Genomic DNA, 15,789 nt, shown 5'->3' with positions numbered 1-15,789 from the left:
TAAAGAGTCTATCTATCTATCTGACTTCGCTTAAAAAGCGTAATGCAAAGGTTCGAATAATACAATGGCCAATTTCTGATGATTCTTTTCGTAAGCTTATGAAGTTTTCAAGAAGAAAAAACATTCTCATTTATACCTCTTATACTGAGAAAAAAACATAGCGAGGAAACCTGCACATTCAGGCAACTGGATGTGTAAAACTTAAATTACCTTCATCGCTTTGTGTAAGCACTAGACCCCTTTTCTGAAAGGTTATGATAAAACCGGAACTTAAGCCCAGAGGATGATAATGTGTATGGAGAATTATAATTAAAATTAAAATAGAACAAATAACATTTACAAATAGGTCTTTTGATGTCCAAAATAAAAATACAGAAAAACATATTATGTACTGTATACATTCGCCAGTAAGTATCAGAATTATAACAATCTTTATTGCCATGATCTAACGCGGTAAATCACCATAGAGATGACCATTATATACTCATAACAAATTTTAATCGCCCAGTGTGAGAATGTAACAGTCGTAAGTGTGTTTGTGCACGCATTACCGTCTGATACGGCAATATAAGAGTGTTTGCTAACACTGAGCGGAACAATCGGACGCGGCGGTCGCGCGGCTCGCCACATAATTCAATATCACTTTATTTAGCTCCCACAACATGTAACAACACATCGAGGGCCCTCCACACAAATATAAAATGAGTTCGCTATAATTCGGTATAAGGAAAATAATATCGCCAAAATGGACAAAACCGAGAAAGCAGAAATAAGTATGTCGCCCGGAGAGACAACAGAAGTCTTACCGTTAAAATCGGAAACCAATAACGGGGTGCAAAACATGACCTTTATTGAGAAAATAAAATATGTGAAGTCTAATATTACCGTGGAGCCGGTACTGGCTTTGTTCGTGATGCCGAGCGTGTTGGCTATGTTGGCGACGCAAAATCTCAATTTGGACAAGGCGTGTAGGGTTAATTTAGAATTTGGCGATGAAGTGTGTACGGCGTTGAGGCTCCGCAAGCGAGCGAATCACAGTTTTGAAGAGGATGAAGTGCAGAAAATGATTGCTTCGGTCCAGGCATGGAAGAGTGTTATACAGACTTCTGTGCCGACTATTTTGATGTTATTCGTGGGCGCGTGGAGTGACAAGACTGGACGCCGGAAAATCTGCATGATACTGCCACTGTTTGGCGAATTCATGACGTGTTTACTCAATATTGTAAACACGTACTTCTTCTATGAAGTTCCTGTGGAATTGACTGTGTTTATGGAAGTCATATTTCCATCGTTAACCGGAGGGTGGTACACCATGTTTCTTGGTGCTTTTAGTTACTTGGGAGATGTGACATCGAGAGAAACGAGGACATTTAGAATCGGTATCCTTAATTTGTGTATGACTATAGGGTTTCCCATAGGAATGGGACTCAGTGGTGTGCTTTTGAAATTGTTGGGGTATTACGGTGTGTTCACAATATCCGCTTTATTGCAATTGACGAACATTTGTTACGTGTACTTTATGTTAGAGGATCACAGGTGGCTTGAGAAAAAAGATAATAAGGTTTGTAATAATGTGTATATCTAAATTCTTTTTTCCTAAACTTAGTAACAATTTGTACCTGCTTCACTAAAGACTGTAGAGATCTGAATAATATAAATAACATACATACATATATAAAGTGACGTATATATCCCTTGCGGGGTAGAAAGAAGACTAAAAGGCCACGTTCAGCTGTTTGGGTCAATGATAGAATTGAGATTCAAATAATGACAGGTTGCTAGTCCATCGCCTAAAAAGTATCCCAAGTTTATAAACCTATCTCTTAGTCGTCTTTTACGACATCCATGAGAAAGAGATGAAGTGGTCCTATTCTTTTTTGTTTTGGTGCCGAGAGCCACGCTGTACAAAATATCAGATAAAAGAAACCGGTTTTTAAAGCCGGTTCCAAAATTTGAAGTTATTCAAATATTTTCCTTAAATGTCTACAAAGAAACACTTGATACATGACCAAGCAAAATTAATGACAAATAAGATTTCCCATAAAAAAATACTTGATCTGTGATTAAATATACTTATCTAGTAGGCTTCATATTTCTGGAAATTCCCACGGTAGCGTAGCTTTGAAAAAATACAAGTAGATAAATAAATTACTACTAAGTAACGTTTTTATTTATACGATAATTTTTACATCTTTTTCAAACATCACTGTCATCAGTCCAATTTCTGTCGCCAGGACAAAAAGACAGGAGTCAGAAGCTTTCTCCTGGAGTTCTTTGACATTCGTAGTTTGAAGGAGACCTTAGAGATTGCATTTAAAAAAGGCGCCAACAATAGGAGGCTACGCGTGTGTCTTATCTTGTCTGTAGTCTGCCTTACTTTTGGACCTATGTGGGGTAAGTCTTTTATATTCATCACAATTCTTCCTCCTGGCTATAGTCTCGATTGCATCCCCACCTCTTGTGAGAGGAGCCCGGGGTATGCCTTTGACCATGGATCCTAGATTGGGTAAGTCAGATTTTTGTACGAAGCTACTCCCAGCTGACATCCGCAACCTTTACAGTTAAACCTTATCCGTATTGGATTAGTGGTTACATATCCAGTTACCTGAATGTGCAGGTTTACTTACGATGTTTTCCCTCACCGTAAGATCATCGTTTAGTATTCAGACTAATGTACATAATTTCAAAAATAGTCATTGGTACATGGCCGATGTGGGATTTGAAACTGTACCTTTCTGTGCATCACGCATTGTAACCGGACACAGAGAGTCCATTTTATCTCGAAAAGTACTATTCCCGCAGGACTTGCGATAAACTCATGGTGCGCTGCAGAAAAAATATATTAGCGTATATACCTAACTATATCAAAATTTATAGTTGTTGAGAAAACGGGAAAATCCTTTCAATATTTTGTATACATAACATACTTGCGTTCAGTAAATGTTGGCTAATGAAACTTAAGTAACACCTTCTGTTGTGTAAAGTGTTATACAAATATTATGGGGAATCCACCGTTGCAATGTTCAGTTTGATTTTGATAGGTAAATACATTTATATTAAGGTTTATTACGTCTTTACTGTCGCTGCTGTTGACCGTTCAGTGTATTTTTAACCTTTGTCAAGAGTAAACTGAATGACCGATAGCAAAATTGTAATAAATTAATGACTGTTGAAAAAAGGAACGCATTATGTCTTCAAAAGGCCAATATAAAAGAGTACTTTTCTCCGATATTTCAATGAGTTTTCCAACATTTACCCCTCGCAACTCAGACATGTTTACACATATTTTGGAATTGACACCAGGTAAACAACTTCAGGCTAACACACGTCAACCACTTGAGAGCATTATTAAGTGGATGGACTTTTTTGACGATAAAATGCCATTACGAAAATCGTGGTTCTAAAATCAAAATTTGGAATTGGGGTGTTCGGCTGTTATACAAATATTATGGGGAATCCACCGTTGCAATGTTCAGTTTGATTTTGATAGGTAAATACATTTATATTAAGGTTTATTACGTCTTTACTGTCGCTGCTGTTGACCGTTCAGTGTATTTTTAACCTTTGTCAAGAGTAAACTGAATGACCGATAGCAAAATTGTAATAAATTAATGACTGTTGAAAAAAGGAACGCATTATGTCTTCAAAAGGCCAATATAAAAGAGTACTTTTCTCCGATATTTCAATGAGTTTTCCAACATTTACCCCTCGCAACTCAGACATGTTTACACATATTTTGGAATTGACACCAGGTAAACAACTTCAGGCTAACACACGTCAACCACTTGAGAGCATTATTAAGTGGATGGACTTTTTTGACGATAAAATGCCATTACGAAAATCGTGGTTCTAAAATCAAAATTTGGAATTGGGGTGTTCGGCTTGGTTGTTCCGCATTTGTTTTTCTTGACTTGTACAAATCTAGCATAAATTAGAAGCACTTCCTCTCATTCTGCGGAATTTAAACACTGAACGCGGTTCAGCGATGTAACTGCTTGTAAGCTGCTACTGCGTTCAGAATGCCGACTCCCGCGTTGCTACTGAGAATTGAAATTAGAGCGATTATTAATTTGTATAGAATTGTATTATGTAGTTCCATCGCGTTACCACTAGATGGCGCTGATTGAATCACATACAAATACGCGTTTAGTTACTTGACGCGTTTGAACGAGTTCTCGCACAAACCACATTACCCTGCTACTGCCCCGCGAAGCCTTTAATTATGGGTAGGTAAAATTAAATTAGAAAAAGACCATATCCTCTAAAGACACAGGCTGAATTGAAACAAGCTATGAACAACGGGCTCACGGCAGACAGTTGACCATTTGTATGACAAACGGCGTTGGTGCATTGCGCTGTTGACACGCGGGAATGGGCGTTATACATCAGAAGAGTGACATAGCTCGCAGTTCGGGAATTAATGTTACGGTGAATATGAGAACCGGGAGGGAATGATTTGGTGGTCCCAGCAATCAAGAAATTGATTCGTATGTCTTCTTTATCGGTAGTATTTAGAAGATCATATATCTACTTGACCTTTAGAAATAACATTGAAATTTGGGGAGTGACGTAAATTGTAAGGAACAAAAGTTAAGATATTGTAAGGATGTGTTGATGTGTTAAACATTATCGCCTGCGACTGAAATCTATCTAATCATCAAATTGTGGGGGATAAAGGCGTGATAATTAATTATGTATGTAAGTTATAATAAAGATTAATTTCGAATATTAATTAAAAAAGATTTTGCATCACGTTATCAGCATAATTCGTGAATGTTTTTACGTTATATAATCAAACAAGGACAACAAAAGCGTATTCTGGTGACGGTCGACATACATTACATTGCACACGTTGTAACTGAAATCAAATTATCATGGTATATAAATAACAAAAGCCTTACTATTCCTGTGAATGTCATTGTCCATTAAATTGCACCCCCGAATTCCAGGCGAACTCAGCGTCATGTACATATTCGCTCGGTACCGTTTCAACTGGGATGAGGTGAAGTACAGCATCTACTCCACCTACAGTCTCATCACGCATTCTATTGGTGAGTGGAATACATTTTGTACCTATAGTATAGTGCACTGCAAATTCACCTCTATTACCGGGTGAAAGAGTTGCATTAAAAGTTTGATTTTTGTTTTTTTGTTTTAGTCATTCAGCTTTAATTTTATTGTAAGCCAGTGTTAAGCAAGATGTTATATATAAAATAAATTGTAATTTTGTTAGTTATTAGAAAAAAAAACAAATAAAACTTTCTCTAGTTTTGGGATATCAGCAAAAGGTCACAGCCTCAAATAAGTATTAATTGTAAGAGAAAGCCTATCTTGGTGCAGTCTTCCTTTCCTAGACGACATGTTAATTCCATCGCAAAAGGACAAAGGCAAACTGTAATCATTTCATTTCATGTCCCGTGGGAAGAGATATCAATAGGATTTTATGTTTACCGCGGGCGGAGTTGCGGGCGTACTGGTATTACTGTAAATAAACATTGAAATTTGTACATTGTAATTCACCCATTAAATCTGCTCTCATAATTTTTAGCTTCAAATAAAAATACTGAGACAAGTGTATTTTATTTCATAATGTTTAAAATACTACTTACTTACACACGCACGGTAATTGTTAACCAGCAAAAGTGGCTTACGTACATAATCACGTCTTGTCACATCTCATAAGGGGTAGACAGAGCTAACAGTCTCGAAAAGACTGATAGGCCACGTTCAGCATTTTGGCTTAATGATTGAATTGAGATTTAAATAGTTACACGTTGCAAGCCCATAGCTCAAAAGAAGAATCTCAAGTATATAAGCTTATCCCTTAGTCGCCTTTTATGACATCTACGGGAAAGAGATGGAGTGGGCCTATTCTTTTTCTATTTGTGCCGGGAACCACACGGCACGGTTAAAATACTTTTTCCCATTCAATGCGTTGTTACGTAAACGTCATTTGTGTTTTGGTACAGTAAATATATTTTTCTGCTTTGATACTGCCATGATGATGGCCATAACTTCCTGTTATGAAACTATCAACAAAGGTGAATTATGTATGGACACAATTATTTTGTGTTGCAGTAGATTGATGTACAGTCACCTGCAAAAGTAGTCATATACTTTTTCTTATAGTTGTATGTATAGTTTTGCTGGTATGCGCTACAGGGTATTCGTTTAGACAGTTAAGTCGTAAGCTTATTATACATTGTTATTTAGAATAGTGGACGGTATTAATATCTTAATTCCGACAATGGTACGAATTCATTTCCTTCATCCAAGGTATGTATGAAATAGTTGTTTTTTGACATATAGATTTTGATAAATTAAAAATTAAAATAACACTCTTTTCAATTCGTCACAATCAGTCTTATTCAAAATATTTTTTTAATTTACAAATCTTTTGTTTACCTCCCCTCCTCATAGGTACCTTTTTTTCGTTACTTACTGGTACAAAAATCACTTAAAATGTATCTTGGATGCTTGTCGTTAGAAAGATTAATATTAATTCGTCTGTATTTGTATCAATCTACTTTGTCTCCATTCTAAATCTATTATGTTGTAATAATCTTAGTGAGATCGCGTAACATAACAGGTATAAGCACCTTATCGGATTGTCAAGAACATTTTCCTGGAATTATTGATTCGGGAGACAAATGAGGAACTGAACGTGATATCCGCCGCCGTTAATGGAGGAAATAATTGATTTCTTGTCATTTTGATATAAACTATTAGTTTTGTTAGCACACTGGCAGCTTACAAAAAAAGTTAATGATTGTGAATTGTTTTTTTTGACAGTACCTACAAAAAAGACTAGTTAAAATTCACGTTTTATTTTATGTTTATTTCAATGTTTTAAGTTTTGTTTTACAATATGACATACATACATATAAACACGTATATAACCCTTGCAGAGAGGACAGGGCCAATTGTTTTGAAAGACTGATAGGCTTAGTTCAGCTGATAGGCTTAATAATAGAAGTGACAGTTTGCTAGCCCATCGCTTAAAAGAAGAATCCCAATTTTATAAGCCTATCCCTTAGTTGCCTGTTACTACATCCATGGAAAAGAGATGGAGTCTTCTTATTCTTATTTATAATGCTGCCGGGAACCATACGCCACTAATTTCGCAAACTACTTAGTTTGCGTAGTTTAAATACATTCAGTCAGAAAAGTATCGGGAATGGATTATTTATTTATGGTTCCAAATTCAAATTTTTGTTTTTTTTGTTGTTGTTAGATTGGCACAACTGTTTTCCATTTTGGCGCGGAGTTTGAGTTGCATCTGTTGTTTACATTAAATACAGTGCTATTTTTAGTTATATCATATCTAGTGTGTATTGCTAATTTCATAATGGATAAAAACATCGAACAAAGAGTTTGTCTTAAATTTTGCATTGCCAATGGAATATCGTGTTCGGAGTCACTGAAAATGTTACAGAAGGCTTACGGTGAATCGACTTTATCAAAAACTCGTGCTTATGAGTGGTATAAAGCGTTCTAAAGCGGTCGAGTTGTAATGGAAGATTTGCCTCGCTCTGGTAGGCCATCAACGTCTGCAACTGAAGTTAACATCGCAAAAGTGAAGGAAATAGTGACTGAAAATCCTCATTCAACTTTGAGAGAGATAGCCACCGAACTTTCTGTATCTCACGAGTCGATCCGTACCATTTTAACTAATAATTTGGGTATGAAACATGTTGCCGCTCGGCTAGTCCCAAAAGACCTGAATTTTTTTCAAAAACTCAATCGCATGAGAGTCGCTGAGGACATGCTAGAACGAGTCAATTCCGACCCAACATTCATGAAACGCATTGTTACTGGTGACGAGACGTGGGTTTACGAGTTTGACATGCAAACTAGTCAACAAGCTTCGGAGTGGCGCCTTCCAACTGAACCGAAACCGAAAAAACCACGCCAAAGTCGTTCAAAAGTCAAAGTCATGTTGACTGTTTTCTTTGACTATCGCGGTGTTGTGCACTCGGAATTCTTGCCGGAAGGTCAAACGGTAAATAAGGAATATTATTTGAGTGTTATGCGGCGTTTAAGAGAGCAAATCCGACGAAAATGGCCAGATTTGTGGAAAGAAAATTCTTGGATTTTGCACCATGATAATGCACCTTCGCACAAGGCCATCATTGTGAACGAATTTTTAACCAAACACTCAACAAATACCATCGAGCAACCACCATATTCACCAGATATGGCTCCAGCCGACTTTTTTCTTTTTCCTAAACTCAAATTACCACTTCGTGGCACCCGTTTTCAATCGGTAGAAGACATAAAAGAGAATTCGCGGCGAGAACTGATCTCAATTCCGGAAACAGCGTTTAAAAAATGTTTTGATGATTGGATTATTCGTTGGCGTAAGTGTATCGTTTCTAAAGGAGCATATGTTGAAGGTGATAAAATAAATTTGGATGAATAACAAACAGTTTGTGTATTATTGATCTTTTCCTGCTACTTTCTTGACAGAGTAGTAAATTAAAAATTTATTAATATTTTAGGGACGCTATTCAGCATAAGTGTGTTCAGTAAGAAACTGGGAGCAGATGATGCTGTTCTGGGCATGATCTCAGCCGCCAGCAAGATCTGTGGTGCATTGGTACTGGCGTTTGCTAGAAACGACATTGAAGTTTACATGTGTAAGTGAGAACAAAATATATTTCAACGACATTTTGTTTCGTGCGCATGATCAATTTTAGATGATTCCTTTTATATATTAATTTTTTTTTTTTACGGAATACAGATTTTAAACTTTTGCGTTGCACTAAACTATTTATAAATAATATAGGTTTTTAACGCGTACATAACGTACCTTTATTTGTAACCACGTATCGTTGTAACATTATTCGAAACGTCCGAGATTAAAGGTAAAAGGTACGTTACGTATATATCTATACTAATTTTATAAAGCTGAAGAGTTTGTTTGTTTGAACGCGCTAATCTCAGGAACTACTGGTTCGAATTGAAAAATTCTTTTTGCGTTGAATAGACCATTTATCGAGGAATGCTTAAGGCTATATAACATTACGCTGCAACTATAAGGAGTAAAGAAATAATGGAATATATGAAAAAAATGAGGAAAATTATTCATCCTTGAGGGCTTTAATGATGCCCAAAATAACTATTCTACGCGGACGAAGTCGCGGGCACAGCTAGTCTGATGATATAATTGTTGCATGTTGAATACTTGTATTATTTATAAGTAGTGAAACGATGCTTTAAGACATTAGGTTTGTAAATTTGCAGGTCCGCTTGTCGAAATTTTGAATGGTACTAGCGGCATCGCGCTCCGTTCAATAGCTTCAAAGTTAGTCTCTTATCAGGAACTAGGTAAGGTTTTATATCATAATTAATATATAAATATAAGCTTTGATACACAAGGAGGTCTGAAGACTTTATTACCTATTTCAAAAGCACGTTACGTTACAAACTCGTGAGCTCTCTGTCTACCCCGGAGACAGAGAGCTAATAGTCACGACATGAGACACCTGTTAACATTATGATGGAATTGCGATGCAGAAAACGGCATTAATATATTGATCAAATAACGAATATAACGTATCTTGACCAAATTAAGGACGTCCTGGTAAAGGGTCAGGTCAAGAGTACCCGAAACCGCCGAGCTTGCATGAAGACAGTCATGAATGTGGATGAAGCGAAGGAAGTATGCAGAGATCGTGGCAAGTGGAAAGAGGTAGTCTCTGCCTACCCCTCCGGGAAAGAGGCGTAATTTTATGTATGTAAAACGGCATAAATTGCTAGTCTACCCCCCAAAAAAAGAATTCGAAGTTGATAAGTCTTTCTCTAGATGTTTTTCATCCTGCGATACATTGTTAAAATGTATCGCATGATGAGAAACATAGAAAACGATAATTTTATTACATACATATATAGTCACGTCTATATCCCTTACAGTGTCGACAGAGCCTTCTCGAAAATACAACGTTCAGCTGTATGGCTTGAGCACGCAAAGTTTCTTAATAAACTGTTCTTTTTTTATACAGGTAAAGTTTTCTCGCTTTTTGGCGTAGCGGAAACGATAATGCCCCTGGTCTTCACACCACTGTACTCCAGGGTCTATATCTTGTCGCTTCACGTATTGCCCGGGGCAGTGTTCCTGCTAAGTGTGCTGGCGAGTTTACCAGTCTTCGGCATATTTGGGTATGTTTATGAAGCCATGTGGTCTTCGGCACTAATACAAAAAAAATAGGACCACTCAATCTCTTTCCCATGGATGTCGTAAAAGGCGAGTAAGGGATAGGCTTACAAACTTGGGATTCTTTTTTAGGCGATGGGCTAGCAACCTGTCACTGTTTGAATCTCAATTCTGTCATTAAGCCAAATAGCTGAACGTGGCCATTCAGTCTTATCACTAGGACTGTTGGCTTTGTCTACCCCGCAAGGGGATATAGACGTGACCATATGTATGTATGTAGGTAGGTATATATTTCATGCGAGGAAGATAGCGAACAGTCTAGAAAAGCCTGAAAGGCCAGGTCCAGCGGTATGGTTAATGATGGATGGAGTTTTAAATAGTGACAGATTGCTAACCTATCGCCTATAAGAAGAAAGCCTTTCCTTTAGTCGCCTTTTACAACATCCATAGGATAGATATAGAAAAGTCTTATGCTAAAGTGTCAGGAACAGGAATGGTTTACACTTCAATTGAGGAATTTTTATTATTATTGTCAATTTAAGGGTACTTATATATAAGGCCGCTTTTTGCACATTATCTTAGTGTAAGCATAGCGTAAGTTATTGTTATAAATTTTAATGTTTATTCTATTTCCATAATAAAACCGCCGCCGGTTGTTCATTAGTTTTTAACCGACTCCAAAAAAGTAGGAGGTTCTCAATTCGACCATATTATCAGTTGTACTTACTGGTATTATTCGGTAATTCTAGTTTGATTAAAAATGATTTTATATTTATGTATTTCAGTTGGTTCTACTTTCAACACAAAAGGGATGAACGGGACAAGCGATTGAATATACCAAGTCTGAATACTTCTGACACAAAACCTAAATCTATAGAAGCCAGTGGAACAGAGCCATCTGCTGCTCCAACGGAACAGTGTCCGAAAGTGTAACGGATGTCAATAGGAATGATGACAAGGTCTTAAAACAATATTTATTAGTTAGACATGATAGAATACACAATTAAATACATTACGTTAATTTTGACGCCCTATTTGTTTTATACTCATTCAAAGTACGATAGGAAAGTCTATAAAAAACCAAAATTATTAATAAACCGTGTGGTTCCCTGACCGTGTGGTTCCCGGCACCATTACAAAAGAATAGGACCACTCCATCTCTTTCCCACGGATGTCGTAAGAGCCGACTAAGGGATAGACTTGGGATTCCTCTTTAATGTAAATCCCTGCCAATCTAAGGTCTGCCGCGCCGATGGATGCATGGCTAGGGGCGAGCCTAGTCTCGAGCGTGCCACTTCCGCCATGGGGTTGGGCGACCCCCAGGTAATGGCTAGCCTTACCCTGGCATGCGGGGCTCTGCTGGGGCGGACAAAATTTTTCCCTAGCGTCTCGTGGGAATCGCATTATGAACCTTAAAAAGCATATAAATGGCGGCGATGGTGTCCGCACCCCATCACGTCTCGTTCCCGGCGGGAGCGGTATGCGGTCTGCTGAAAGCCGCTTTGCGACGATGAATGTAAGAGGAGGAATGAAGGATAAGATTGAGGAAGTATGCCAGATGATGGATGAAAGACGTTTGGATGTGTTGTGCGTGAATGAAACGAAGCGGAAAGGATGCGACGCGACGCAGCACGGCCCTTACACGGCGTATTGGTCTGGAATTTCCAGTACCAGCCGAGGCTGTCAAGGGGTCGGTCTAATTCTTTCTGCACGAATGGCTGAGTGCGTGAATGAGTATGAGTGTGTCAGCCCTCGTCTTCTATGGATTAGGCTGAAAGTTGGAATCACTCGGATCTTCGTTCTAGGTGTTTATGCACCTTGGGATGTGGGTTCGAGGGGTACAACATCAGCAAAAAGCGAAAACGAGGAGTTCTGGAATAGTGTAAGAGAAGTATTGAAAGTTACCAAGCCAAATGAGAAGATTATTATGTTAGGTGATTTTAATGGATGGGTGGGTGTAAAGCGTGATGGATATGAAAAGGTGCTTGGTGCGTTTGGTGACGAAAAGGTGAATGATAATGGAAGAAGTGTATTAGAAATTTGTCTAGAGTGGGATCTTTTTGTGTCGAACTCAATGTTTCAACATAAAGAGATCCACACCTACACAAGAGTGGAAGGTATTTTAAAAAGTATGATAGACTTTGTGATTGTAGATGAAAGATTGAAGAACAAAGTGCTGGATACCCGTGCATATCGCGGTGCTGGCATTGACTCGGACCATTTACTGGTGATATCCCGGATAAGGGGTATCTTCAATCGCTGGCGGCACAGGGTAAGGGAGCAAACCAGCGCTTTGGAAAGAGTAAAAGTAGAAAATTTGCAAGATATGGATGTAGGTAAGAAGTATATTAATAGACTGAAGGATGAATTTGAAGATTTAGATGAAATGAGCGATATTGAAGATGGATGGAAGGAATTTAAAGAAAGAATTGTGAAAGTAGCTGTTGAAGTGTGTGGTGTAAGTAGAAGAAGGAAAGGAAAAAATCACAAAAATGCGTGGATGAGTAAAGATGTGCAAGAACTTGTGCGATTAAAGAAGAAAGCATGGCTGGATTTGTTAGCAGCAAAAGCTAACTTAAGAATGCAAGAGGTTATAGATGAAGATGTGAATGAAGCACGTAAGGAATATAAGAAAATGAAAGATTTGGTTAAGAAAGCTGTGATTAGAAAGAAAGAAGAGTATAAAGAGGATTTTGATAAAAGGCTATCGGAAGACTTTCAGTCAAATCTGAAAGTATTCTGGAAATCCGTAAGGTCAGCCCGAGGAAATACTATAACCAGAGAGCTGACTAGGATCAGATGCCAGGATGGTAGCGTTGTGAAAGGAGAAGAATGTGTACTAAAGATATGGAAGGACTATTTTGAAAGTTTATTTGAAAAAAAGGAAGGAAATAAGAAAGATTTCTGCTATAGCGAAGAAAAAGAGAATGAGATGGAAGGCGAAATTGAAATGTTCGAAATTGTGGAAGCACTTAAGAGTATGAAAGCGGGAAAGGCTGCTGGGTGTGATAGAGTGTCGGTCGAGATGCTTAAAGCAGGAAAAGGCGTAGTAGCTAGTCAGTTGTACTGCCTTTTCAATTTGTGTTGGAGAAGCGGCCGAGTACCAAAAGATTGGTGTAAGGCTGTTATCGTGCCACTTTACAAAGGAAAAGGGTCACAGCTGGACTGCAAAAATTATCGTGGTATAAGCCTGCTTAGCGTCGTCGGCAAATTGTATGCTAAGGTATTGATTAATAGAGTCAGGAATGAAACTGATGACAAAATATGGGATGCTCAAGCGGGATTTCGAAAGGGAATGGGATGTACTGATCAGGTCTTTTCCTTGCGGTGCATAGCCGAAAAGTTTTTGGCCAAGAGTCAAAAAGTCTATTGCACATTCGTAGATCTGGAAAAGGCCTATGACAGAGTTGAGAGGAATGAATTGTGGTCAGCACTTTCTATGCATGGGGTGAGCAGTCTCTTAATACGAGCACTGAAATCCTTATATGAGGATTCGAGTGCTTGTGTCAGGATAAACGGAGCGCACACTGAGTGGTTTAAGATTGAGAAAGGCGTTAGGCAAGGATGTGTTGCGTCACCGTGGCTGTTCAACCTATTTATGGATAGCTGTTTGACAGATTTGAAAGAGTCTAAAAGTGGATTAAGGATGAATGAGTTACTCGTCAAATGTCTGCTCTATGCCGACGATCAGGTTATACTGGCGTCATCAGCGGAGGAGTTACAGGAGATGGTAAACTGTATGCATGAAGCTTTAAAAGAGAAAGGAATGAAAGTGAACGTAAGTAAAACTAAAACACTGGTTTTTGAAATGGAGAAAGAAATGACAGCATGTAATATTTTGATTGGAGGAGAAAAAGTGGAGCAAGTGAAAGAGTTTGTATATCTAGGATCAAAGTTTACATCAGATGGCAAGTATGATAGTGATATTGAAAGGAGAGTGAACGCGGGGAACATGGTGAATGGAGCTTTGCATGCCTTTATGAGCTCGACTGGCTGTGCACAGGGGCGTGTTGGTCCCGACATTAATGTATGGGAGTGAAAGTTGGGTATGGCAAAAGAAGCATGAAAGCAGAATAAATGCAGTGGAAATGAGAGCGTTAAGGAGTATGATGGGTGTGAAATTGAGTGACAGGATAAGGAACAGCGTGATAAGGGAATGTTGTGATGTGAAAGAAGATGTAGTTACAGGAATAGAAAAGGGTATGTTAAGATGGTTCGGTCATGTGGAGAGGATGAATGAAAGCAGGTTGACTAAGCAGATATACAAGGAGAGTGTGGAGGGAAAGGTCGGAGTGGGAAGACCTAGACGAACGTATCTTGATCAAATTAAGGACGTCCTGGTAAAGGGTCAGGTCAAAAGTACCCGAAACCGCCGAGCTTGTATGAAGAGAGTTATGAATGTGGACGAAGCGAAAGAAGTATGCAGAGATCGTGGCAAGTGGAAAGAGGTAGTCTCTGCCTACCCCTCCGGGAAAGAGGCGTGATTTTATGTATGTATGTATGTGTATTAATAAACTAGCTGTGCCCGCGACTTCGTCCGCGTGAAATAGTTTTTTTGGGCATCATTAAAGCCCTCAAGCATTAATAATTTTCCCCGTTTTTTACATATTCCATTATATCTTTGCTCCTTATAGTTGCAGCGTGATGTTTTATAGCCTAAACTAAAGCCTTCCTCTATAAATGGTCTATTCAACGCAAAAATATTTTTTCTATTCGAACCAGTAGTTCCTGAGATTACCGCGTTCAAACTAACAAACAAACTCTTCAGCTTTATAATATTAGTATAGATAACTATGCCAGGACTGAATGCCACTAGTGCCATGGCACAGCTCCATGATAAAACTATTAGTGATATTTTTTTATCACTAGTTCAAGTTATAAAAGATCTCGAAATAATGGAACTTGTGTCAATGTTAACTTGATCATTCACACTTTTATTATGGAACAACTAGCCCAAATAAGTTACAAACAAGTAAAAAACATTTAAAGGATACAAATAAAAAATATAAAGCATACAAAATACTTATTCATTACCATTAAATAAACAGCGAACCGTAAAATAGCTCAATAATTTCATAGCACGTTTAAAAAACATACATACATACATATGATCACGTTTATATCCCTAGCGGGGTAGATAGAGCCACCAGTCTTGATAGGCCACGCTCAGCTGTTTGGCTTAGTGATAGAATTGAGATTCAAATAGTGACAGGTTGCTAGCCCATCGCCTAAAAGAGGAATCCCAAGTTTAGTTTCAAAAAAATCTCATACTTGTGCAATAATGTGCAATAAACCCACCTTTGAAGTCTGAACGATGAGAATCGAATATTCCTGAAACATTCACTTTGAAAATTAACGGTAAATCCGCGTAGGCGCATAATGAGGGTAGGAGTACAGGCGAGTGCATCCGATGCCTGAAATTCTACAGTAAATGCATTCTGTTCGCAATTACTGGGTTACTGCGCCGAGTGGAAGCCTTTATAAGCCCGTGATAGCAATATTTCTATCAAAAATTGAGTGCGCAGACTCACTGTGTCACACTGTTTTGTACATAAAAATATATTGTTGTTGGAAGCCACAAACATAAAAATTAAAAAAAAAATGTAATTAATTATTATGGGATACTTCATATC

General features: G+C 38.1%; 1 protein-coding gene across 1 annotated transcript; it reads left to right on the top strand.

Moving 5' to 3' along the window:
- The first annotated feature begins 588 nt into the window (after positions 1–588).
- LOC106130212 (proton-coupled folate transporter) lies at positions 589–11,089 on the top strand. The gene is made up of 7 exons (XM_013329004.2): positions 589–1,561; positions 2,235–2,394; positions 4,950–5,051; positions 8,502–8,639; positions 9,247–9,330; positions 10,005–10,161; positions 10,942–11,089. The coding sequence occupies exons 1-7, from the start codon at positions 746–748 to the stop codon at positions 11,087–11,089; spliced, it is 1,605 nt and encodes a 534-aa protein (XP_013184458.2). The 5' UTR covers positions 589–745.
- The last annotated feature ends 4,700 nt before the right edge of the window (positions 11,090–15,789 follow it).

The sequence above is a fragment of the Amyelois transitella genome, chromosome 7 (assembly GCF_032362555.1).
Source record: "Amyelois transitella isolate CPQ chromosome 7, ilAmyTran1.1, whole genome shotgun sequence".
NCBI classification, from domain to species: domain Eukaryota; kingdom Metazoa; phylum Arthropoda; class Insecta; order Lepidoptera; family Pyralidae; genus Amyelois; species Amyelois transitella.
Note: the sequence above shows the minus strand (reverse complement) of the source record. Positions and strands in the feature narration are given on the sequence as shown.